The sequence below is a fragment of the Girardinichthys multiradiatus genome, chromosome 18 (assembly GCF_021462225.1).
Source record: "Girardinichthys multiradiatus isolate DD_20200921_A chromosome 18, DD_fGirMul_XY1, whole genome shotgun sequence".
In the NCBI taxonomy this organism is placed as follows: Eukaryota; Metazoa; Chordata; class Actinopteri; order Cyprinodontiformes; family Goodeidae; genus Girardinichthys; species Girardinichthys multiradiatus.
The window spans coordinates 46,717,125-46,742,628 of record NC_061810.1 but is presented as its reverse complement, the minus strand read 5'-3'; the positions used below and the strand labels follow the sequence as shown (position 1 = coordinate 46,742,628).

At 41.3% G+C, this 25,504-nt stretch overlaps 1 protein-coding gene across 2 annotated transcripts; it reads right to left on the bottom strand.

Moving 5' to 3' along the window:
* Positions 1 to 4,619: 4,619 nt before the first annotated feature.
* si:ch211-14c7.2 lies at positions 4,620 to 23,941 on the bottom strand. Of its 2 annotated transcripts, none has more exons than XM_047392799.1 (6): positions 23,283 to 23,941; positions 19,278 to 21,922; positions 15,842 to 15,993; positions 10,482 to 10,603; positions 7,195 to 7,309; positions 4,620 to 6,229 (listed from the first exon to the last, which is right to left on the bottom strand). In XM_047392799.1, the coding sequence occupies exons 2-6, from the start codon at positions 21,415 to 21,417 to the stop codon at positions 6,107 to 6,109; spliced, it is 2,652 nt and encodes an 883-aa protein (XP_047248755.1). In that variant the 5' UTR covers positions 21,418 to 21,922; positions 23,283 to 23,941; the 3' UTR covers positions 4,620 to 6,106. The 2 variants fall into 2 exon arrangements, with proteins under 2 accessions (XP_047248755.1, XP_047248756.1); XM_047392800.1 differs by having other exon boundaries at positions 15,842 to 15,990; positions 23,283 to 23,937.
* Positions 23,942 to 25,504: the final 1,563 nt, after the last annotated feature.

Genomic DNA, 25,504 nt, shown 5'->3' with positions numbered 1-25,504 from the left:
TAACATTCATATATTTTAGATTCATTGCACACTAACTGAAATATTTCAGGTCTTTTATTGTCTTAATATGGATGATTTTGGCATACAGCTCATGAAAACCCAAAATTCCTATCTTACAAAATTAGCATATCATTAAAAGGGTCTCTAAACGAGCTATGAACCTAATCATCTGAATCAACGAGTTAACTCTAAACACCTGCAAAAGATTCCTGAGGCCTTTAAAACTCCCAGCCTGGTTCATCACTCAAAACCCCAATCATGGGTAAGACTGCCGACCTGACTGCTGTCCAGAAGGCCACTATTGACACCCTCAAGCAAGAGGGTAAGACACAGAAAGAAATTTCTGAATGAATAGGCTGTTCCCAGAGTGCTGTATCAAGGCACCTCAGTGGGAAGTCTGTGGGAAGGAAAAAGTGTGGCAGAAAACGCTGCACAACGAGAAGAGGTGACCGGACCCTGAGGAAGATTGTGGAGAAGGGCCGATTCCAGACCTTGGGGGACCTGCGGAAGCAGTGGACTGAGTCTGGAGTAGAAACATCCAGAGCCACCGTGCACAGGCGTGTGCAGGAAATGGGCTACAGGTGCCGCATTCCCCAGGTCAAGCCACTTTTGAACCAGAAACAGCGGCAGAAGCGCCTGACCTGGGCTACAGAGAAGCAGCACTGGACTGTTGCTCAGTGGTCCAAAGTACTTTTTTCGGATGAAAGCAAATTCTGCATGTCATTCGGAAATCAAGGTGCCAGAGTCTGGAGGAAGACTGGGGAGAAGGAAATGCCAAAATGCCAGAAGTCCAGTGTCAAGTACCCACAGTCAGTGATGGTCTGGGGTGCCGTGTCAGCTGCTGGTGTTGGTCCACTGTGTTTTATCAAGGGCAGGGTCAATGCAGCTAGCTATCAGGAGATTTTGGAGCACTTCATGCTTCCATCTGCTGAAAAACTTTATGGAGATGAAGATTTCATTTTTCAGCACGACCTGGCACCTGCTCACAGTGCCAAAACCACTGGTAAATGGTTTACTGACCATGGTATCACTGTGCTCAATTAGCCTGCCAACTTTCCTGACCTGAACCCCATAGAGAATCTGTGGGATATTGTGAAGAGAACGTTGAGAGACTCAAGACCCAACACTCTGGATGAGCTAAAGGCCGCTATCGAAGCATCCTGGGCCTCCATAAGACCTCAGCAGTTCCACAGGCTGATTGCCTCCATGCCACGCCGCATTGAAGCAGTCATTTCTGCAAAAGGATTCCCGACCAAGTATTGAGTGCATAACTGTACATGATTATTTGAAGGTTGATGTTTTTTGTATTAAAAACACTTTTCTTTTATTGGTTGGATGAAATATGCTAATTTTGTGAGATAGGAATTTTGGGTTTTCATGAGCTGTATGCCAAAATCATCCGTATTAAGACAATAAAAGACCTGAAATATTTCAGTTAGTGTGCAATGAATCTAAAATATATGAATGTTAAATTTTCATCATTACATTATGGAAAATAATGAACTTCATCACAATATGCTAATATTTTGAGAAGGACCTGTATAGTCGCAGAGGACTTTTCATAAATAACCCAATTTTTCAAAAGAAGAATCAAACTGATTTTAACCAATGAGTTCCACAACCTGAGGCTGGAGCATGTTTTCTCATGCAGAGGTTGCTAAGTGAAACAAACCACTCAGCACGCTCGGTTAGTTTCTCCTGCATTTTTTCCCTGTGCTGTTGCTTGGTGTGTGTGCAGAAAGAAGACTGGCTCATGTGGGCTAAGCAGTGAGGTCGGTCCAATCTGCTGCCTTGTTGGCTTGTTTTCTACAAGGCATGCAAAAACTCTTTATTATGATAGCTGTTCTGACTCAGCACATGAACTTTAACTTTCCCTCGGATCACAAAGGGCTTCATTGATCTCAGAGACGCTACTGACAAATACAGTAATTATATCAGTTTGAGTCGTGCCAGACAGTCGGTCTAAGTGCAGCAGATTATTTTGGTATATAAAAAAATACAGAAACTGATACAAGTGAAAAACATGTCAACGTGTTGTTTGGAAGGCTAAGAAGACCCAGTAAAAAATGTCACACTGTGTTCGACTATATTTTTTTATATTTGCCTCCTGGGCTCAGAAAATCAGGCTGATGTTGCAGTTTGTTTACAAGATAAAACTTTAATCTTGTGACCAGGGAATTTCTAACAGTGTAGGAGCTATTTTTAAAAATAATTCTATTTTTTCTCATTTAATTCCAGTGTCCGTCCACCATTTCTCAAACAAAAAATGACATTTTCACTACTTTTTCAATGTGAACATAAGGTTAGAGTAGTTTTAATACTTTGATCATACACATGGCCCTGGCAGGATGATAAAACCCAGTGACAGGATGACAGAGAACAAACAAACCAAAGTTAAGCAAAGACATTAATTTAGTTCACCTTAAAAGCTTCTGGTCATAAACCTGCCCTGACTTCATCATCACACACAGACAGACCACAGAGAAAGAAGACGCTGGATGCTGCAGTCAGATGTCTGGTTCTGTGTTTTCTGAATGTACAGGTCCTTCTCAAAAAATTAGCATATTGTGATAAAGTTAATTATTTTCTATAATGTAATGATGAAAATTTTATATTCATATATTTTAGATTCATTGCACACTAACTGAAATATTTCAGGTCTTTTATTGTCTTAATACGGATGATTTTGGCATACAGCTCATGAAAACCCAAAATTCCTATCTCACAAAATTAGCATATTTCATCCGACCAATAAAAGAAAAATATTTTTAATACAAAAAACGTCAACCTTCAAATAATCATGTACAGTTATGCACTCAATACTTGGTCGGGAATCCTTTTGCAGAAATGACTGCTTCAATGCGGCGTGGCATGGAGGCAATCAGCCTGTGGCACTGCTGAGGTCTTATGGAGGCCCAGGATGCTTCGATAGCGGCCTTTAGCTCATCCAGAGTGTTGGGTCTTGAGTCTCTCAACGTTCTCTTCACAATATCCCACAGATTCTCTATGGGGTTCAGGTCAGGAGAGCTGGCAGGCCAATTGAGCACAGTGATACCATGGTCAGTAAACCATTTACCAGTGGTTTTGGCACTGTGAGCAGGTGCCAGGTCGTGCTGAAAAATGAAATCTTCATCTCCATAAAGCTTTTCAGCAGATGGAAGCATGAAGTGCTCCAAAATCTCCTGATAGCTAGCTGCATTGACCCTGCCCTTGATAAAACACAGTGGACCAACACCAGCAGCTGACACGGCACCCCAGACCATCACTGACTGTGGGTACTTGACACTGGACTTCTGGCATTTTGGCATTTCCTTCTCCCCAGTCTTCCTCCAGACTCTGGCACCTTGATTTCCGAATGACATGCAGAATTTGCTTTCATCCGAAAAAAGTACTTTGGACCACTGAACAACAGTCCAGTGCTGCTTCTCTGTAGCCCAGGTCAGGCGCTTCTGCCGCTGTTTCTGGTTCAAAAGTGGCTTGACCTGGGGAATGCGGCACCTGTAGCCCATTTCCTGCACACGCCTGTGCACGGTGGCTCTGGATGTTTCTACTCCAGACTCAGTCCACTGCTTCCGCAGGTCCCCCAAGGTCTGGAATCGGCCCTTCTCCACAATCTTCCTCAGGGTCTGGTCACCTCTTCTCGTTGTGCAGCGTTTTCTGCCACACTTTTTCCTTCCCACAGACTTCCCACTGAGGTGCCTTGATACAGCACTCTGGGAACAGCCTATTCGTTCAGAAATGTCTTTCTGTGTCTTACCCTCTTGCTTGAGGGTATCAATAGTGGCCTTCTGGACAGCAGTCAGGTCGGCAGTCTTACCCATGATTGAGGTTTTGAGTGATGAACCAGGCTGGGAGTTTTAAAGGCCTCAGGAATCTTTTGCAGGTGTTTAGAGTTAACTCGTTGATTCAGATGATTAGGTTCATAGCTCGTTTAGAGACCCTTTTAATGATATGCTAATTTTGTGAGATAGGAATTTTGGGTTTTCATGAGCTGTATGCCAAAATCATCCGTATTAAGACAATAAAAGACCTGAAATATTTCAGTTAGTGTGCAATGAATCTAAAATATATGAATGTTAAATTTTCATCATGACATTATGGAAAATAATGAACTTTATCACAATATGCTAATATTTTGAGAAGGACCTGTATATTGATAAGTTGGTCCTTGCGGCCAGGAATACTGAATCAGTAGTTTCCCTGGGGGATAAATATGACGTGACACAGAAACCAATGTGTTTTAGCCTCTCTTCAAATTGCAAAAGACAATAGAAAATTACATTCAATTAAGCAGCACATGCCCACTGTTGGGTATGGTGTAGGCCTTGTTCGACTGCATGGCATCATGGATCATTTGAAATCCCAGGACGTTTTAAAGAAAAATCCAGTTGCCTTGGTCAGAAAACTGAAACTGGGTTGTCACTGGGTATCTTACAAGGATAAAGATCCAAAACGTAGTTCATTTGTGCTGTTGAAAAAAGTCAAATCAGAAGGTGCATCAAAACCTTGATTATGACAAACTTTTGTCTACATTTACTTTGGAGGTAAATCTTTAAAAAAAGGTCTCACATTTTGACTTCTCAGCTGTTGAAACAATTTTGAAATGAATACAAAGAGCAGAAACGCATTATCCTTTTATTACGTCAGTTGTTGAGGCGACAGCCCTATCATCCTGGCTGGAACAGATCAGAAAATATTCATCTTTTCAGGATCTTAGAGGCTGTACAAATGGCACACACAAGCATGATTGCTCAGGAGTTTCATCACAAATGACTGAGCTGATAAACCGGAGTTTACAGCAGGGAGAAGAAAGTATGTGCCTGTCAAAACTAAAAACATGGTGCAGAGTCATAAACAAGGTGGACATTTTAGCTTCGACTGGCAGCTAGATTCGGGTTTTGCACGGGATGTGGACTCAGCAGTGAGAAACTGAAAAGGCAGCAGACTGACAAAGAAACATGCTGTTTTAAGGCCCACTTCAGGGTTCATTCGAAACCAACATCTCCTGAAAGGGTCTGCTTTGCCCGTGTCACCTCGTGAACATTGGCACATTTCACTGGTGCTCCTGATGGCACTAACTGGAAGACAAACCTGTTTCTTTCAAGAACCACAACAATTTCCAGGTTCCTTTATGTCATTATCTGCAGGTAAAAGGCAATAATATCACATGCATTTGAAACAAATGTAAAACAAAAACAGTATCAGACTTGTTTTCATAGACAGCACTGAATGCCACAAAATAATGCTCAGCTCTACTCAGTGGGAGAAATTTTTAAGTGTGAAGGAATCCAGAAGATGTTGGAGATCAGCGGGGATACGTTCCACTGCAGGTTCCTGCTGCATTTAAGAAACAATGACAAACAGGGGGAAGTTGTCAATCTGACGAGTGCATGTTTGCATAAGTATTACCAGCTTCCACAAAGGCTCAAGCCTCCATGTTAATACAGAGAAGCACTATGGTGTCACTTCTTTCCATCTAATTAAACAAAAACAACACAGACTGAATGTTTTGACATATTTCCATCAGTAGTTTTAGACGATTATTCTCTGCATTATGTTTTAAATAAAACAGCCGGCCCAAGGCATAAGCCACTCATCTGGTTGGTTGATAGCTGTGCTAACATATTTACCATCTGATGCCTCATTCAGGAGTATATCTCAGCAAATAACCAATTGTCCGTGATTGCTTTCAAGCTCAGCCAAACAAACTTTTAATTTGTTATCAATAATTTCTTACCACAATAAAGACAAACAGCAGCTTTACTTTAATGTAAATTTCTCCTGGAGAGAATAATTAATGTCCTTGTCTGTTTTTTCAACATGGTGGCGAGTGCCTTGGATCTGCTGTGGTTGCCCGGTCACGTCAGGACGGGAGGTGGTGAGAAACAAAAGGAAACAAAAACACTCCACCAGTCTACATCGACACCAGCCGCTCCATTTTACAGCCAGTGTCTCTTCATCGGCCAGGATCATAAATTAACCAGAGAGTGTGCAAAGAGAGGGACAGCGTCTTGAATAGCAGATCGTACACACGCTCTTCAGGAACCTGCAGTCCTTCAGGTGAACCTTGGCCTTCAACAGTCCAACCTCAGCAGAAGCTGCAGCGTCACTCCACAGTGTTTCTGTTGTAGTCGTAGGACAGCCGTCTCTTGGCGGCAGCGTGCTGATTGGCCGAGGAGAGGCCAGGGGACAGGCGGCGGTTGGTTGTCCAGGAAGTAGGTCTGCTTTCCTGCAAAGACACGAAGAAATGAGGCGACCAAAAGGAGCAACCATCTCAACAATTTAGCTTCTTTTCAGCTGTGATCAAACAATTCAGACATTTGTTGGCTCAATTATATTAATATTCATATTATAATAATATTAGTAATAATAATAATAATACTAGGAGAGAAATTTTATTAAAACTGAATCAACAGTTTACTTTTCATATAACAGTTGTATTTATTTCTATAGTCCCGTAAGGAGAACTCCACCGCTAGTTTTAGTGATGAATTAACATTAAAACAAAGCATTTTTAAAATGAATTAAAACTTCTGTGGTTTCTGCTGTTAGCAACTTTTTTCTTTTTTTAATTCATAAAAGTGCACAACCTGTCATATAATCAGGCTACTGTACAGGTATGGCTGGCAATATATTCCTGAATAAATTAACCATTTATTTACCTATGCAGGAAAAGAGCTAAATTTATAAACTACAAAATTTCATTATACATTTACTTAGTTTGAAAAATTACTTTATTACATTTATTTAGTCAAATAAAATATAAAATGATAAATAATTAAACTATATAATGACTAAATAATCAATTAAAACACACAAACCACAATAGTGAAATTCTCTTAATTCTAATTGAATTTAATTCAAGTTTAGACTACAGCAAATTTTGCACAGCAGGTCAATAAAGTTCTGATCTGATTTGTTGTATTTTGCCGTTTGGCATATAATTTTATCAGCAGTGGGGGAACGTTGGTGTTTTGAACGTTTCAATGCAGATTACAGATAAATCTGTGCAGCCAGTTAATTTTTCCTGCTGCTATTGCTGATGTTCAGTTAAGGACAATGCAGCTAAATGTTTTTTGTGCATTTTAGGCAGTGAGCAAAGGCAGACAGACAAACATACAGGGTTTTCTGTAAGAACTGAAACATGCATGCACCACATTTATTTTGGTGTGAGCAGCGGCAGCTTTTACTCACAGGAAGTGGCTGCTGCAGTCGCAGAGTCTTCAGAAGCAGGTTCTGAGATGCACTCTTGGATCTCTTGTGGCTCTGGCCAATCATTTTGTTCAAGTCATGGAAAGAGTCCAGAAGCCTTCAGAAACAAACAAGAAGAACAGACAGAATCAATATTAGTGTACACAATAACAAGGATTACACTGTTTACTTAAAAATATGTTTTAAAGGGAGGATATCATGCAATTAATAATCAAACTAATAATTTTATTGATTATTTTTCTTTAAGGATGAATACTACAAACACTCCATCAATCATACAAGAATCATTAATCAACAAGTCTTATTCAAAGTTAAGGTTTCATTAAAATCGACGACTTACTTTCTTTGGTGGATACAAAATCATCTAAACAATTTGCAAATTATCCTGCAGTTCACGCAATTGACCACTAGGTGGCACATTTCGTTTCCTTTTTCACAAAAGTCTGCACAATTCTGTTTAATATATATATTCCACAGTAAGATTGTTTCTCTTTTGTTATAGACTAGATAGTTAGTTAGTTAGACTACAAGCATGTCTTGAAGATATAAAAACTTGGATGACTTTAAATGTTTTGCTTCTAAATTCAGACAAGACAGAAGTTGTCGTCTTTGGACCGGAGTCTTTGAAAAAGAAACTGCTTAGTCAATCACTTAACCTGGATGGCATTAAATTGACCTCTGATAATAAATTAAAAAACCTTGGTGTTATTTTTGACCAGGACATGTCATTTAAATCCCATATTAAACAGGTTTCTAGGATTTCCTTCTTTCATTTCCGGAACATTGCCAACATTAGAAATATCCTGTCCAGGAGTGATGCTGAAAAACTAGTCCACGCATTTGTTACTTCAAGGCTGGACTATTGTAATTCTTTACTATCAGGATGTCCACAAAATGCAGTTAAAAGCCTTCAGCTGATTCAAAATGCTGCAGCAAGAGTTCTGATGAAAATTAAAATGAGAGATCATATTTCTCCTATTTTAGCTTCCCTTCATTGGCTCCCTGTTAAATCCAGAATATAATTTAAAATTCTCCTCCTCACATATAAAGCCCTTAATGATCTAGCTCCATCATACATCAGAGATCTGATTGTTCCATATGTTCCTAACAGAGCACTTCGTTCTCAGACTGCAGGTTTACTGGTGGTTCCTAGAGTCTCTAGAAGTAGAATGGGAGGCAGATCCTTTAGTTATCAGGCTCCTTTCCTGTGGAACCAGCTCCCAGTTTTAGTCCGTGAGGCAGACACCCTGTCTACTTTTAAGGCTAGGCTTAAAACTTTCCTTTTTGATAAAGCTTATAGTTAGAGTGGCTTAGGTTATCAGGGAGGGAGCCTTCCTCCCTCCCTGTTGGTTGGAGTAAGGGGGAGTCAGGTTTAGCCTAAACCGGCTCAGTTATGGTTGAGGTCCAAACACACCCTCCATTTCTGCTACCTGTATGACCCCTTCTCTTTTCCAATGGTTATAATCAGTCTGACAGAGAGAGGCATCCCAATCCTTGTGGTTTTTAGTATAACAATGACCATCAGTGGGACCCTTTGTGAGGTTCCTTGAGACGACATTGTTGTAAATAAGCGCCGTTTAACTAAATAATCTGAACTGAAACTATCTCTGTAGTTATGCTGCTATAGGCTTAGGCTGCTGGAGGACATAATGACCACTTTCACCCTCTTTGCTACATTCTCATACTAGTCTTCAATTCTGCATTATTTGCTGTTATTTCAGCTTTTAACTTTGTTCTCTCTTTTCTCTTCCTAGAAGCTACACCTGGCCTGGTTCTGTCTACCTGTGACATCTTTCTGGAGAGGGGAATCGTCCGAGCTTCTGCTGGCAACAACTTAATGCTCACCCTCTACCAATGATCCACATGGCCCTTTTAGTGTTTAACCCTTTCTCTCTCCTAGACATGGAAATTGACTGAGCTTTTACTGTAACTAACTATATCTGCTCTCTTTCAGACTCTAACCTTGAAAACTGGCTCAGAGTTTATCTGTTCTTTCTTTCTAGATGAAACGACTAAAGGAGCTACATCCATTAACATTTACTTTTCCTTCCCATAGAAAGTACTTCTAGATCAGTGCTTCTTTGTTCTTTGTGTCTCTGCTCTGTTCTCTCAAACCCCCAGTCGGTCATGGCAGATGGCCGCTCACACTGAGCCTGGTTCTGGTTCTGCTGGAGGTTTCTTCCTATTAAAAGGGAGTTTTTCCTCTCCACTGTCGCTACATGCATGCTCAGTATGAGGGATTGCTGCAAAGTCAACGCCAGTGACTGTCCACTGTCTCTACATGCTCATCCAGGAGGAGTGAATGCTGCAAGTCACTGACTGGATGCAATCTGCTGGGTTTCCTTAGATAGAAAAACTTTTTATCCAGTTTGAATAAATAACTGAATCTGACTGTACTGTTCAATGGTTAGGATTAATTGGAATGTATGAACCTGACTGTTGTGAAGAGCCTTGAGACAACATGTGTTGTGAATTGGTGCTATATAAATAAAACTGAATTGAATTGAATTGAATTATATATTGGTCCCTCTCAGCAGTAAGAAACATTGTATATTGACATGTCTTTTTATTGCACTAAATTACATTTAAGAATTTGTCCCATTTTGTTCCTGGGCCAAGACACAATGAGACGAAGTCTGCTCCATCATAAGAAATATCTTAATTTCAATCATCTTGATCAGTGTTGAAATCACAAATATTAAACACAATAAATGCTTTCATTGCATACAGAAGTAAAATAGTGTATATTTATAAAACTTCATGTGGCAAAACTGAATCAAAGTTGAAATACTAATTCAATAATTACAAGGCTCTCAATTAGGCATTTAAATACATACCTGTATGCCTATTAATCAGACAAAGATTTATATAAAAAAGATCCTAGTTCATCTGAAAGCAATAAAGTAAATAAAAAACATATTTAAATAACACCTTTTATTCATGTACAAGTAGACAAATACTTCTGGTGATGGCAGGAGGAGCATTATTGCACTATTTTTGTTTTACCCACAACTATAAATTAATTCCAGATTTTTGCATTCAACTTTTTTCTTTAAATTCGGCATCAAAGCAGTAAGCTGGCTTTGTGTGCTGTGACCTGTTCACTGAATTTAAGCCGCAGACAGGAACATAATTCACTTATAATCAAGCTAGAACTGCAAACATGAATTTTTCTTGAGCAAAACCCAACTTCCAGCTACAAACCAGATGATCTAGTCCACACTAGCTGCAGGTTAAGCATCACATTCAGGTTGGGCTGGATCACCTACCCCTGATCCTGTCTGGCCTTGCCCAGGAGGAGCTGCGTCAGAGTGGGAACACCTTCCAGGTCACAGGGGTCATCTGGTGAAAAACTGGGCAACGAGGGGAAGGCTTCTGCAAAGACTGTCACCTGCAGGAGAGACAAGGAAACCTCAGCGCTGATGGAAAATCAGGAAAATAATGCAGTGAAAGAAAAAAACCAAACCTGTGCATCATGTAAAGCAAAATGCATCTCATTTTTAAATCACATGTAATGTTAATACTTTATATGTAATGAATAAGAGACAGGCCTCTTTGTGGCGGTATGAAGCATCTAATTTAAAAACAGCTCCCCCTCCCCTCTGCAGCTTTGGACAGGGCTAATTTTTCATCTGCATCTTTGTTCCGCGTGTTTATTGTCCACCGAGACTTTCCCCCTGCAGCTTGTCTTTCATCTTTTATGACTGCTCCAAATGTGAGTTACGCTGCTGTACTAAACCCAGATTAGTTTCTAACCTGAAAACGACATCGCCTGGCGTGACGAACCCTGCTGCCGTGGTAATGGTGGAGGTGGCTGTGATGAGAGGGACATGTGGAGGAAAACATTTCTGCAGAGATTGTTCTGTAGACAGCAGACGCCTACAAAGACGTGGACATGCAAGGAGCAAGGACAGCATTAATCAGAGAGGCAGCTAAGAGGCCTGGTGTGTCTCTGGAGGAGCAACAGAGATCCACAGCTCGGATTTGAGAATCTGTTAGTGATGCACGCCACAAATCTAATGTTTCTGGAAGAGTGGTTATAAAAGCCAGGCATTGCTGAAAGAAATTTAAGTCCTTATGGCAGTTTGCCACAAACCATGTGGAACACGTTGTACTGGTCAGATGAGACCAAATGTTCATCACCCTGAACACACAGTCCTCTCTGTGAAACATGATAATGGCAGCAGCATGCTGAGGTGCTTTGCTTCCGCAGGGACAGGCAAGTTGGTCTGGGGTGACAGGAAGGTGGACGGAGCTAAATACAGGGCGGGACTGGGAGAAAACCAGTTGGAGGCTCCAAAAGACTTGAGACTGAGGTGGAAGTTCACCTCCAGTTGGACAACGACCGGCTGGTGTCCCTGGTCCAACACACCTGAATCAAAAGGCTAAACTACCTGCTTAGCATGTAGCCAAGAATCCTTCTAATGAACTAATTATTGGATTGAGTTGTGTTGCAGCACAGGCACATCTAAAGTTTTAGGACACCAGCCTTCGAGGACTGCAGTTTGACACTGGTGGTTTAGATGAAAGCTCATTTATGTATTAGAATGGCCCAGTCAAAGTCCAAACAGAAATCCAACTGAGAATCTGTGCTAAAAGTTGATAATTTATACTTAGAGAAGCTCTTTATTCAATCCGACTGAGATTCGGTCATTTTCGAAAAGAAGAAAGAGCAAAACTTTCGGTCTCTAGATGTTCAAAGCTGGCAGAGACATTCCCCAGGAGACTCGCAGCTGCGAAAAATAGTTTTGGAAAGTAATACATGCCACACATTTCATATTTTTAGTAAAATGTACATATCAAGAAACCTGTTTTACTTCCGCTTCGCAAATAAGCACAACTTTAAGTTGCTCCTTTTCATACAATCCCAGTAAAATGCATTGATGTTTGTATTGTAACCTGACGAAATCTTTAAATTGTAATTACTCTGTTCATCAATCACTGTGCACAGATTTGCCACATGAAGAAACAATATAAACTAAAGAAATGACCTTTAAATATGACGATGAGAAGAGAGTGGAGAACACCAAACAGGTTATTAAAAGTCAAAACAAATGGCAAAGGAAGACATCGATGTTCTATTCTTAGCTTTCAACTGAAATGCAACTTCTGGGTCATTTCACAGTAAAAAGGTTTGAAGGCACAAACACAACATCAGAATCAGTTTTATTCGCCAGGTTTGTGACACTAACAAGGAGTTTTCAGTTTCACTTTGCTCTCAATGAAGACATTTTAAATATAAACAGTGTTTCCCCTGTTGTTATGTTGGAGGGGCAGCCCCTTTACACAGGGGACAGCACGTATTTGGGGCGACTGGCTAAGGTGGTAGAGTTCGTCCAGTAAATGGTGGGTTGCCTGTTCGAACCCCTGCTCTGTCCGTCCCAGTCGTTGTGTCTTTTGGACAAGACACTTCACCCGCCTTGCCTGCTGATGGTGATCAGATGGCCTGGTGGTGCCGATTGTTTGGCAGCCCCGCTTCTGTCAGTCTGCCTGAGGGCACCTGTAGCTACAATGTAGCTTACCACTGTCAGCGTGTGAATGGGTGGATGACTGATTGTAGTGTAAAGCACTTTGGAGTCCTTGGACATGATAAAGCGCTATACAAGTGCAGGCCATTTACCATTTACTATTGCCAACAACTTAATGCTCACCTTGTACAGCTGACCCACTTGGCCCAGTCTTTCAGTGTTTAACCATGTCTCTCCTAGATGAAGCTACTGGCTGAGCTTCGACTGTGACTAACTGTATGTGCTCTTTTTTATCCTCTAGACTTGAAAACTGCCTCAGAGTTCATCTGCTCAGCTGTCTTTCTCTCCTAGATGAAGCCACTAAAGGAGCTACTACTGCCATTAACATTAATTACACATTGAGTATTCCTGGATCAGAACTTCTGTGTTTATTGTGTGAATGCTCTGTCTTCTCAAACACCCAGTCGGTCGTGGCAGATGGCCGCTCATAGTGAGCCAGGTTCTGGTTCTGCTGGAGGTTTCTTCCTACTAGCCTACTTCCTGTTGTGACAAAGATCCTGTTTCTTTATTTGACAGTTCTGGCAGGAAATAGGCTGGAGTGTGGGCAGTAAAATTGAAAACAAAAAGATTTGTTAATTACATTTCACATATGACCAGGATGGTTTGGATACCGTTTATTAGATTATTTAAAAGCTTTATCTTTATCTTTGACATTAAGAAATGTTTCATGATTTGAAACACCAAAAAACACAAAAACAAAAGAAATCTTTTGTAAGGGGGCAAATATTTGAGTTATACAGGCAAATGGAGGAACACAGTTTGATCCAAACTGAGAACAAATGAGAGCATTTAGCTGTAAGGGCAGTGTCCTGCAAATAAACCAGCTCCTGGACATCACGAGGGACCAGCTTGGATGTTGGAAGAAATTGTTCAGGCTCAATTATAACTAGAACCGCTTTAAACCTGTAGACTTTGATTATGGCAGGGGCAGTCTGTATTTGAGCAGGATGGGTTCCTAAACACGACTCATAACACAGATATGAGCCTGCGCTACCAACAAGGTGTCTCCTGGATACCATAAAGGATGGAAGAAAATTGCATTAGTTCAGTTTAGTCACAACATTTAACCACAACTGAGTCACACAACAGGTCCTGGACCTTTATAACAACTACCAACTGCAGCTGGTTAAAGGCACCATTTAAATATTCTTGCCAATGTTGGCTAAATGCCTGAAATTACACACCGGAAATTCAATTTAGAGGTCTGCTAAAATGGGCCTATGGGAAGAAACTTGTGCCATCAGAGACTGAATTTGTTTTTGTGTAATTTGAAATGAAATGCATTGGTTTGAAAATGAATTTCACTAAACGGAAACTGAATTTTATGGTTTGAAACTGAATTGATTTGCTTTTAAAATGTATTTCGTTGTATTAAAAATTCAGTGTGACTACTTTCACTTTCAGGTCTGTAATTCAATTTCAGTTCCAAAATTCATTGTTTGGTGTCACACATCCGGGTCCTTGAGGATAGCCACAGATTAATCAAACACAGATTCATCGATTTACGTTTCACATCAGGTTAAACTTCCTTTACGGCATGTTGAGCTGCAGCAGTGCAGCATACATGAGCTTGATGTCAATCACCAAGTCAAATAAACGTCTATAAGAAGCTGATGTGATGGTCAAACAGCAACACTTATGCTACCTGTAGCTATTAGCTAAACATGGCAGATTAGCATAGCGTGCCGCCGGTTACGTCAGCCTGCGTTTCCCCGCCTTTACCTCAGCGTAATTTCTGTTGCCTAGCAACCGTGTTAGCGTGAAGCCGAACAAATGGAGCCTGAAGGTTAATAACGCTGTCTCTACTGTAAATAACTACATGGTTTTTATTTACTCTTTTACATATTGCTGATGGCTTATAATGCTGATTTGTTTTAAAATGTTATGGTTTTATGATCTTGTTCATTATTCAGTCATTTAAAATGTTGAAAATATTTTTTGTGTTCATAGGCTTTCAACAACTTCAACACTAACATATTAACTTAGGAACAAAGTTTAAATCAGTTTATTTGTAGAGCATAGTAATAATAATTATTATTATAGTAAATAAACCAAAAACATTAATATTAGATTTCATCTGACTGAATTATATCTGTTTAACTTCCACCCATTGGGGAAACTCAGCGGGGTTTTGAAAACAATGTGCCGGGAGTCAGCTGTTCTGTCGGGGTTTAGCGCACCTCAACCACTGGGCCAGAGGCGAGCCGGCTGCTGGGGCAGCGGACGAACACATCGGCGCATTTGTGTAATTAAGCGATATCTTGATAAACTGATCAGATATTTTAGGTTTACACAACTACATTCTCGTCTAAAAACATTGTAAATGTTCAGTTGTTTCACAGAATGCGCAATATAATTTTATTCACAACTTTTCTCTCTCCTCCGGCTACTTCCGGTTGAACAATCTACGTCGACCCGTAATGAATCATGGGATAGGGAGGATACACTGGACCCATCCTTCAAATCTGGGGATAAGAAGGACGCATTGTTGGAACCTTGGAGATTGGACAGCATTCGTCGCCTCATCCAGGACGTTATTGGCCTACAAATGCAACCTTAAAAAGAATGAAGTCCTATATTTGGACACAGCAATAGTGAATGACATCCATGAATCAGTAAATCTGTGTTTGATTAATCTGTGGCTTCAAGAACCCGGATGTGTGACACAAAAAACTGACATTTGGAACTGAAATTGAATTTCAGACCTGAAAGTGAAAGTAATCAAACTGAATTTTCAATACAAAGCAAAGCAATTTTCAAAGCAAACAAATTCAGTTTTAAACCATTATATTCAGTTTAGTTTAATTTCAAATTACACAAATACAGATTCAGTCAGAGCAATTCAATTTCAGTTTCTGATGGCACAAGTTTCTTCCCATATGGGGCTGTTACAAAAAATTAAGCCATATTTTATCCAAAAACATTCAAAGAGTTCAGATGTTTAACCAAAACGTTTTTTAGTGGGCAGATGTGGAAAATAAAAAAGATGTTGGAGGAAATGGAGAAAACTGAGACACAAATAAGCACCGATGGTGTAATGAATCACATCCAGAAGGAAAGCTTTCGTCCAAACAAAGACCTGAAGAAAGCCAGAACCGTACCAGATTGTAATGGGTCAGAGGTCCATCTCTCCTTGCCTCCACAGCGCTGGCCAACCACCACTGTTCCCCAACATCTCCACTTTCATTGGTCAGGTCCTGAGGGAAGGCTGTCCAGGTGTCGTCTCCGGTGATGGCGTGCTTTCCAGGTGCTGCTTAAAGATACAGAAGGACAAAGGGTTTTACACTTTAATTTATACATTTAAAAATACTTTGTAATTGGCTCTGTATAAACCAATGTCGTGATTGTCTTCTTATGTAGTAAGTTGCCTGCATTATGTTTCTCTGCATACTTATACACAGACAATAATTCACCTCAAAGTCACATTTGGCTGAATTCAGTTTTTCCTTTGATTCCTGCAGCCCTGACTTTCCTCCCCGGCTCAGATATTGCATGAAGAATCCACCTGACACTTCATCTGTGTAAATGTCTCTTTCTCTCATTGCCCAATAACCTGAGGCTAACAGGAGCTTAGAGTCCTCAGCTCACTTTTTCTCCTCCCCCTCCGTCAGCCCAACTCTAAAAGATTAATAACATGTAGTGAGAGGGACTAGTCGGCCAAAAATCCAGGTCAGGACAGACTGGAATAATATATATACTCTGAAAGTGCCTTCTAAAGAAAGAGATTACATATATTTATGGTCAAATGTGAAATTCTACTCATCAGCAAATGTTATATTTTATGGATTTAAATTATACTCTTGTCAGACTAAAAACCAGGGTTGAAAGCTACATTTTTATGAGGGCTTCTCAAGGAAAGGAAAACAAAAGGAATTGTTTCAACCTGAACATAGAAACTGTATGCTACATAATTTCTGACCAAGCTTGCAATACCAAGCAGTTTCCCTGGAAAACCACCAGCAAAGGCTTTAAACTCTACTTTCCCCATTGATAGGGATGCACCAATATCTCAAGCCTTTGCTAACTTCTTGAAGACAATGTCAGGTATCAGGGTTCCTGCCACAATGTGGCCTTTACATTGAATATGTTGCCCTGGTCACCAAGTAGGTCCCGATCTGCAGCAGCTTAATAATGGTGGACAACGTGAGGCCACAGGCTCCCTTGGTGCTAAAGGGATAGTTCAGGATTATTAAGGAGAGCTTCTGTTAAAAGGTTAGAAGCAGTTAATATCTCCCCGTGGTACATAACTCTCTTGGTGCCTTCATTTAGTAAATAGTTGAATCCAAATATTTACAAACTCTGTATGAAAAGACAGATAACATTTTCTTCCAACATTTGCTGTTTTAGGTCAGTTAAAATGTATTTGCCAAATCCCAGAATAATGACAATAAACCATTTTATTATGTTATTTGGTATTAGAGGTTTACATACTTTAAGATTAAAACACCTTTAAACAATTTGGGAAAGGCCAGATAATGATGCCATGATTTTGTAAGCTTCTGAAAGATTAATTTACAACATTTCAGTTAAATGAATGAACTTTCATCCGGAGGTGGACTTCCTGGTGTTCCTTGGATCCTTGTCTTGCTGCCTAACCCTGTGAGCTTGAGCTTAAGGTTACAAACTGATGGCTGGACATTGTCCTTCAGCGTTTCCTGACCGCAGTTGGTAGTTCTATCAATGACGGTAGATCCTCCAGGTCCTGAAGCAGCAAAGCAGCCCCTGATCATCACACTACCACCACCATGTTTGACTCTAGGTGTGATGGTCGCTGTCTATAATGTTGTGTTAGTTTTACACTAGATGTAACGAGATGAAGACCTTCCAAAAAGCTTCATTTCTGTTTGTCAGTCTACAGAATATTTTCCCAAAAATCTTGAGAATCATCAAAATGTTTCTTGGGAACTGTGAGACTGGTCTTTCTGTTTATTTGGGTCAGCAGTGATCCTGGCTTTGAAACTCTCTCAAGGACACCTTTTAAGCTCTTTTTCATTGTTGAATCGTGAGCTCTGACCTTAATTGAGGCAAGCGAGGCCTGCTGAGCTTAAGATGTTGTCTGGGCTCAGTTTCTTGACTTCCTAGATGACTCATTGATGAGCTCTTGTATCCATATGGATAGATGTCAATGACTTTGTTTCTCATCTGTTCTTGAATTTCTTTAGATCGGGTCATGACATGTTGCTTTTTAAGATGTTTTTTTCCTACTTCATAATTTGAAGATAGGGCAGTTCTATTTTCACATGAGGTCAGGTAGGTTTGGGTAGCTGCTTTTTTTTTTTAACCACATTTTATGATTTGAAAACTGCTTTTTATAATTTACCCAGGTTAACTATGCATTGAGATTTTTATCTTTGACTCCTAAATGGTTCCTAAATCCCATCAAACACCTTCAAAAACGTATCCATTTTTACAGTTTAGTGTATCAAACCTAATCTGATTTTAGACTAAGACAGGTATGGGCAAAGTAGCTAAAGCTTGAAAAACATTAAAAGGTTAATTTAATCCATGTCAGTTTACTCTTGGGACATTGTAACCACACAAACAGCTCTTTCTCCTATTTAATCTTGACTAGTGATGAGGCTCCTCTCCTGTGGAGCCAGCTCCCAGTTTTACCCCTTGAGGCAACAGTGAGTTTTACTTTTAAGACAAAGCTTAAAACTCCTGAGGTTCAGGTGACTGGAGGACATACTGACCACTCTTCCTCACTCTAGTACTTTCTCCTACTACTCTCCAAAAAGCATTGTTTGCTTTTATTTCAGCTTAGAGATTTGATGGTTCCATATGATCCTAACAGAGCACTTTGTTGTCAGACCACTGGTTTACTGGTGGTTTATAGAGTTTCTAAAAGTAGCATAAGGTGAATTCTGGACAAACTGGGTTATCAAAGGACAATGACCCCAAACATGACAGCAAATCTATAACAGAGTGGTTGAAACAGAAAAGAACCATGTTGATACAATGGCCAAGTCAAAGTATGGACCTTTTAAGAGAGCTGTGCAGAAATAAAAGTCTGAAAATCTCAATGAACTGAAGAAATATTGCTAAAAATAGCAGGTCAAAGTTTCTCCACAAAGACAAGAGAAATAGATGAACCCAGACAGAAAGTAACTACAAGGAGTTAGCGCTGCTGAAGGTGTTTCTACAAGATGTGGGAGCAAGAGGTGTACTTACTTTTTTTGTTTCAAACTATGTCAGAGCCCTGAATGAAAAATTGACGTATTCTCTGTTTAAAAAGTTTGTAATCAACATGATAATGAGAAAACCAAAATCACTGCAACAGTTTGCTTGGAAACTAAGTGCTGCTGCATTCCTCAGAGATCAGAAAAGGTTCAAGTCGGTCTAATACTTTGAACCAGCGTTGCTGTTCACCATGGTGTCTCTGTGAGTGGGTGCGTGACAACTTTTAATCTTTGTGGATTTAAAAGAAAAGGTTTATTCAAGTTGATGGAAAACAGAAAGGAGCACCTAATGAGCATCCAGATGAAGAAAAAAGACTAGAAAGAGTGAGAATGATAAAATACCAAAGTTGGGACTCACCAATACTCCCTCTGCTCCCAGAAGGCACAGAGGTAGACATGTCAACCCCCTCGCTCGAGGCTGGCTCTTCCTCTGCCTGCATGAAGACTCCAAACTCATCTTCCTCCTCCTCCTCTCCCTCCTCTTTCCTCCCTTCCTCAGCGGCCACTGTGGAGCCCCTCACCTCCTCAGCTTTCACCTCAGGCTCTCCCCTTTGACTCCTTTTCTGTTTGTGGCTGCCTCCTTCGTGTCCTGGCGCCACTCCCACTGCCTCCCCTTTCTCCTCCTCCACCTCCAGAAATGGCAGGCCGGTTGCCATGGATGCCAGGGGGGGCAGAGAAGGGGCAGGATTAGAGGTGGGGGGATCAGCGCCATTAGAGACCAGGGTGTGTTTCTGTCCATTCGTTTCAACACATGTTGTAGTGTCTCCCTCTTTTTCCCTGCATGACTGTAAGCCCCAGTCATCCCCTGAAGCACCACTCCTCTGCTGTTCTTCATCACTGTTTCCATCATCCAGCTTGCTGCAGGTGCACTCATCCTCTAGTTTCCCAATCCTCCCCTTCAAGTTCTCACAAATAGAGAGAGCTCTCTGACTGACAGGCAAATACAAAACTCTTTTCTCCTCCTGCAGGCTGTTGTTTTCCTCACGTTTCAGGAAAATATGAAGTTCTCTGGTTTCCTCACTCACAGTGTTGCTCTCATCAGCTGTGATGTTTGGTTCGTGGGACTGAAGACTGCTAATAATCGGTATTTCTACAACCCCACCCTTATAATCTGCTTCTGGGCCAAGTTCAACTTCAAGTTGGTTTTGGTTGCTCTCCTGCTTCGAATAAACCCTGTTAGTGTCCTGATCAGTACAGCAGATGGTGCCCTCTACAGGAATGGAGGACTCTTTTGTTCTGGTAGGTAAGCCTACAGAAGGGCGCTCCATCTCTTTCTTTGGTTCTTGCTTTGTATCTTGTTTTCTTTCATTTTCAGGCTTTCTGTCATTCAGTGCCATCATGAAGTCACTGCTGCTCACATGTTTCCTCGACACATCCGTGTTTGCATCCTCATCTCTCTTTCTAAAGTCATCCTGCATGTAAGAAGTTTGCGTGTTCAGCTCCTCCAGTCTTTCGTCTCTTTTTATTTTTTGATCTCCATCAACATCAGAGCTGCTGTTAAAGTTTCTGTGAGTGCAGTTTGATTCTTGGTCAGGGTTTGATGCATTCAAAACAACAATAGAATCTCCTCCCTCCTCGTCATCCCTTTGGCTCTCCCTCCATGCTGCCTTCTCCTCAAGGTTCAGTTCACATGCAGCTCTTCTTGCCGGACTTCCACCTCCCTCATGCTCATCCCAGCTATTGTTTCGAGTGCAGGTTTTAGGAGAAACATTGTTGCAGCATCTGGCAATGCTGTTATCCGGCTGTGGGCTGGGAATTTTTTTACTGTCTGGACCTCTTTTGTTTCGCTCTTCCTGCTTTACTTCCACACTAAGTTCAACCTTCGTACAGCTCCTCTGCTGCCGCTCTCTGCTCACAGCATTTCTCTCGCGGCCTGCTGTGATACCAGACTTCCTCCACCTCCTGCCTGATCGAACCCTGACCCTGTTTGGTCCAGCCTCTACAGGCGGAGGCTCTGTGCCTCCTCCTTCTCCACCTCCTCTCTTTCCTCTCAGCCATTCACCAACCATGCTGGGAGACGCACCATAACTGGGCTTGGAAGTTGAGTATAAACAGCTCCCTTTCTCCGTCCGGAGGAAGAGGCATTGAGTCTGTGTCTTCCCGCTGCCCTCTGAGGTCTTCAGAGTAGCAACCGTAACCAAAGCTCCAATTCCACCCTGCCGGGCATCGAGCCCCAGGGGCAGTCCATAGCCGCTTAGGTGCACGTCTGCAGGCCTGGGGCAGGACGTCAAGGTCCCCCTGCCCAGCGGAGGAGCTGTTGTGGCTTTACCTCCCCCCAGCAGACCACTGGCCTTGCGGCGGTTCTTGGAGCACAGGGCCCAGGCTCGGAGGCCACGAATAAGAGGCAGGTCAGCGAGGGCCAAGTCCACTCGGCTGGGGAAGGGCAGCGAGGCTCTGGAGCACTTCTGAAGCATCTCCTGGCGGTAGCCTGACATGCTCAAGCAGGGGTAGTTGTTGTTGTTATTCTGCTGGAGCATGGTACCTGTTGTTGGCCTCATCTAAGTTTTATGGGTGTTTCTTGCAGCCTGTCAGGTTGATTTAAATTCTCATTGGGGAGAAGTAACGCTGCCACTCTCAGGAATCTATTTTCAATTCAGAGCATTGCAGCTCTAAAGTTACAGGACAATAATTCAAACAAAGTACTCTGTGCATGGTGAAATGGCTGCAGTTATGGTGAAATTGGTCCCTTTTAAAAAATTCTGACAACAATAAAACCAAAAGAATGAGCTGATCTTTTTAATCTCACATCTTAGCAGTTCCCTCTGACAATTTTTGGATAAACAAAAGAAAATCTGCTATTTTTCTGGCATCAAGATGGAAAGTCTCTGAGCAAAAACAGAGAAAGAAGCAGGTTACATGATCTGCTGTCACAGCCAAAGGGAGTGAAGGTAATGAGGAGTTTGTTTTCTTCCACGCCGATGCTTCGTCTTCTGAGCCTCGCTGACCCCTCTGTCAGCTGGACTTACATTTCTCAGGGCTGCTCGAGCTGTCAAAGCAACAATGCTGCAGAGGAGTGGGACAAAACAAGGACATTTAAGACTCACAGTGGACAATGAAGTGTCCGTCAAGAAAGAAAGGCCATTGTGTGACTTCCTGCACAATTTAACAAAATATAATTAGGTTTCACTTTCTTTTTCAGTGCAAAAGCCTGTTTGAACCTTTTCACATTTTGTCACATTGCAATCCAGAAGACCTCAATGTATTTACTGGGATTTAATGTTAAAGAACAATTTAGCTGCAGTTACAGATGCAAATCTATTGGGGAATTATTCTACCAGTTTGGACATCTGGATACATCATCCACACCATGTTTCACTGTGGGGATGATGTGTTCAGGGTCCTGTGTGGTGCCCGTTTTCCTCCACTCATAGCGTTTTGCATGTAGTCCAAAAAAGCTTTGGTCAAATCTGACCAGAGCACCTTCTTCCACATGTCCCGCTACATGGCTTGCAGCAAACTGCAACTGGCTTTTCATATGACTTTCTTCTTGAGACAAAGGCCAGATTTGTGCAGTGCAGGTGTGGATTTTAGCAAATCCTCCACAGTCTCTAAAGAGCTCTTGTCTGTTTCTCGGGAATAATATTCTATATCCATGTGTTGGTACGGTTGTGGTTGTGTCATACCCTTTTCATTTTCAGATGACTGAACAACTTTCCCCCTGTCCTGTCAGCTGTGTTCCTTCTTCACGATGTTGTTTGTTCACTAATGTTCTCTAATAAAACCTCTTAGGCCTTCACAGGACAGCTGGATTAATAATGATGTTAAATTTGACACAGTAGAGCTCTTGTTAATAATTATGAGATGTCTGAATGCAATTGGCTGCAGTGGTTGGCTGAGTAATGAGAGTAAAAACGAAATGCATGCCAGACATTTATATTTAAATTTTAAAGAACATAGTGAAAAGCATGTAACCTTTTCTTTGCACGTCACAATTACCTTGTGTTGGTCTATCCATATAAAATTCACTGGAGTTTGCGTTTTAAATGCCACAAAATGTGGAGAGGTTCAGGAGTATTTCTGGTTTTGTTCTCAAAAAATAGGCCAATTTTAACAAATGTGCATTCACACTTCGCGCACGCTGGTGCCGCTTAGATCAGATGCGACATCAGCCACCAAAGATCAGCAGACACGTATATCCAGATTTTATCGCCTTCTGTCTTTCCAGCTCAGACACATCCAGCCTAACATGCACCAGCAGGGACAAAGGTAGGTGTTGGCCGTATATGCCAGCTCATATCAGCAGCAAGTGTTCCGCTATAATTTAAGATGAGCCACATTAAAAGGCGCCAGTAAAACCAGTAGCCCCCCCTCCACACCTCCTGGTTGGAAGGTTCTCTAAAGCTCACTGATTGTAGTTCCTTACCTTATAAGATGGCTCGGAGTATTCAGCCCAGAATGGTAATTAAGTGTCCTTTATTCCATGTCCTTCCACATCTTCATTGTTTACAGAGGAAGCCTGCGGAGCATCCTGAACTGGGATCAGCGCCACCACATCATTCCAGTCGGCCTGCACGACTGACGCTACAGAATCAGTAAAACCAGCCTTCAGTCCAGTCCCATCCCTCAGAGAGCAGAACAGAACCCTCCTCTGGCTCCTGCGGCCGCTGCGCATCTCTTCACCCACCACGGTTCTGCGGGGCGCATCGTCGCATCTTTCCGCAGTCCGTCGCCTCCGGTGCGCTCAGCCAGCAGGATGACGGAAAGCTCATTTCCCTTGCAGCCCACTCACTGATGGGAGGCGCGATTCGTGCCACACAGAGGCAGAGAGAGGTGAGGCCAGCGGAAGTATATGGCGGGTTATTAATGCCACACGGAAGTGAGTGATTTTACTTTAAGTTGGCTACAGCAGCTGGAATTAGATATAAAATGAGATCAACCATATGGGGAGAAGAAAGACCATCCAACTCATTGTTCTGACTGGAAGTAATATTAACGTTTTGGTGCGGCCCAGCTGGACTCCTAAGCTGGATCTGATGGAGAATCTGTGGAGAAAGGTAAATATTTAGATAATGGCAAGGAGGCCTTCTGACCTCAAACAATTAGGGCTCATCACAAAAAACAATTGTCAAAATACCAGTGGAAATATGCACAGGTGGCTCAAAAATGAGAATGTTTTCCATTGCTGTAGAGCCAATGATGACCTTTCCATTTTAAATGTATTTAAATATAAAGACGGATATAACTAATTTCGGCATCCCAGTTTATTTAAAATATAAATACAAAGAGACGTTTATTGGGAGATTTCACTTTCATTTCCTATCAGAAACAAACTTCTTAGCTGAAAGAAGATATTATTTTTTTAAAGATATTTTTGGCACTATGGGCCTTCATCATGCAGCATAGGCCTCAAGGTCGAGAATGGTACCCTGGACAGCTGCTTCGAGGATGGGGAAACAGGGATGTTTTCATACTCTCCCATGAAAGTGTTCTTTCTGATTCTTGTAGCAAGGCCTAGGTCGTCATTAAAGGAGTCATAACCTCCCTTTCCCCAAATAACACCATAATAATTTATCACCATGTGTTGATTTTAAGATAGAAAAGGAAAAATAAAGTATAATTTAAAGTATTCCTTACTGAAGTGCTGCTGGTGATACTGCAGAGCTCCTTATTTCCCTCCTGACTGTGGCACTGTTTGCGCCTCATAGATCAGTATTTATCCGACCTCAGACACACATCTGAGAGACTACGTTTTCACTGCGTCATCGCTGAAGACGAGCTGCAAAACACACACACAACTGGATGACGTCATGCATCCGTGTGTAGTTTTCCATGACGGGTTTTAGAGCTCTTTGAATCTTTTATAATAAGCTGGACACTTTATATACATAGAAATATTTACATACACTGTATAACAGGATGCATAACCATTTTTCTCAGATTGCAAACATTATTTCTCTTTGCTAAATTACAGAATAATGAGAGATTTTAAGTATTTGTTTGCTTATTGGACTTCTTTTAACCCCCCTAGGTACGTAGTAGAATTGCCTTGAAACTCTGTGACTTGGGTCAAATGTTTGGGTATTCATTAGCTACATCTCAGAAAATTAGAATATCGTGAAAAAGTTAAAATATTTTTGGTCACTCATTTTAGAAATGGAACCTCATATATCATATAGATTCATTACACACAGAGTGGAATACTTTAACCCTTAATTTCTTGTCATTTTGATGGTTATGGCTAACTGGTCATGAAAACCCAAAATTCAGTCTCAGAAAATTTGAATATTGTGAAAAAGTTAAATATTGAAAACTCATGTTGTCACAGCCTAATTAGCTAATTGACCCAAAACACCTGCAAAGGTTTCCTGAGCCTCTAAATGGTCTCCCAGTCTGGGTCATAAGGCTACAGAATCATGGGGAAGACTGCTGACTGGACATATGTCCAGAAAACTGTCGTTAACATCCTGCATTTACAAAAGGCTAAAGAAGCTGGTTGTTCACAGAGTGCTGTATCCAAGCATATTCATAGAAAGTTCAGTGAAAGGAAAAAGTGGTAGAAAAAAGAGCACCAGCAATAGGAATAACTGCAGCCTTGAAAAGATTGTCAAGCAAATTCCATTCAAGCATTTGCAGGAGTTTCACAAG

What these genes read in the sequence shown, in the direction of transcription:
- si:ch211-14c7.2 (XM_047392799.1), bottom strand. Translation starts at nt 21,417, where the DNA reads ATGAGGCCAACAACAGGTACCATGCTCCAGCAGAATAACAACAACAAC. An exon ending in CTCTGACCCATTACAATCTG is followed by an intron (nt 10,604 to 15,841) that starts GTACGGTTCTGG and finishes TCTCTCCTGCAG; the next exon opens with GTGACAGTCTTTGCAGAAGC. An exon ending in AAGGCCAGACAGGATCAGGG is followed by an intron (nt 7,310 to 10,481) that starts GTAGGTGATCCA and finishes TTGTTTCTGAAG; the next exon opens with GCTTCTGGACTCTTTCCATG.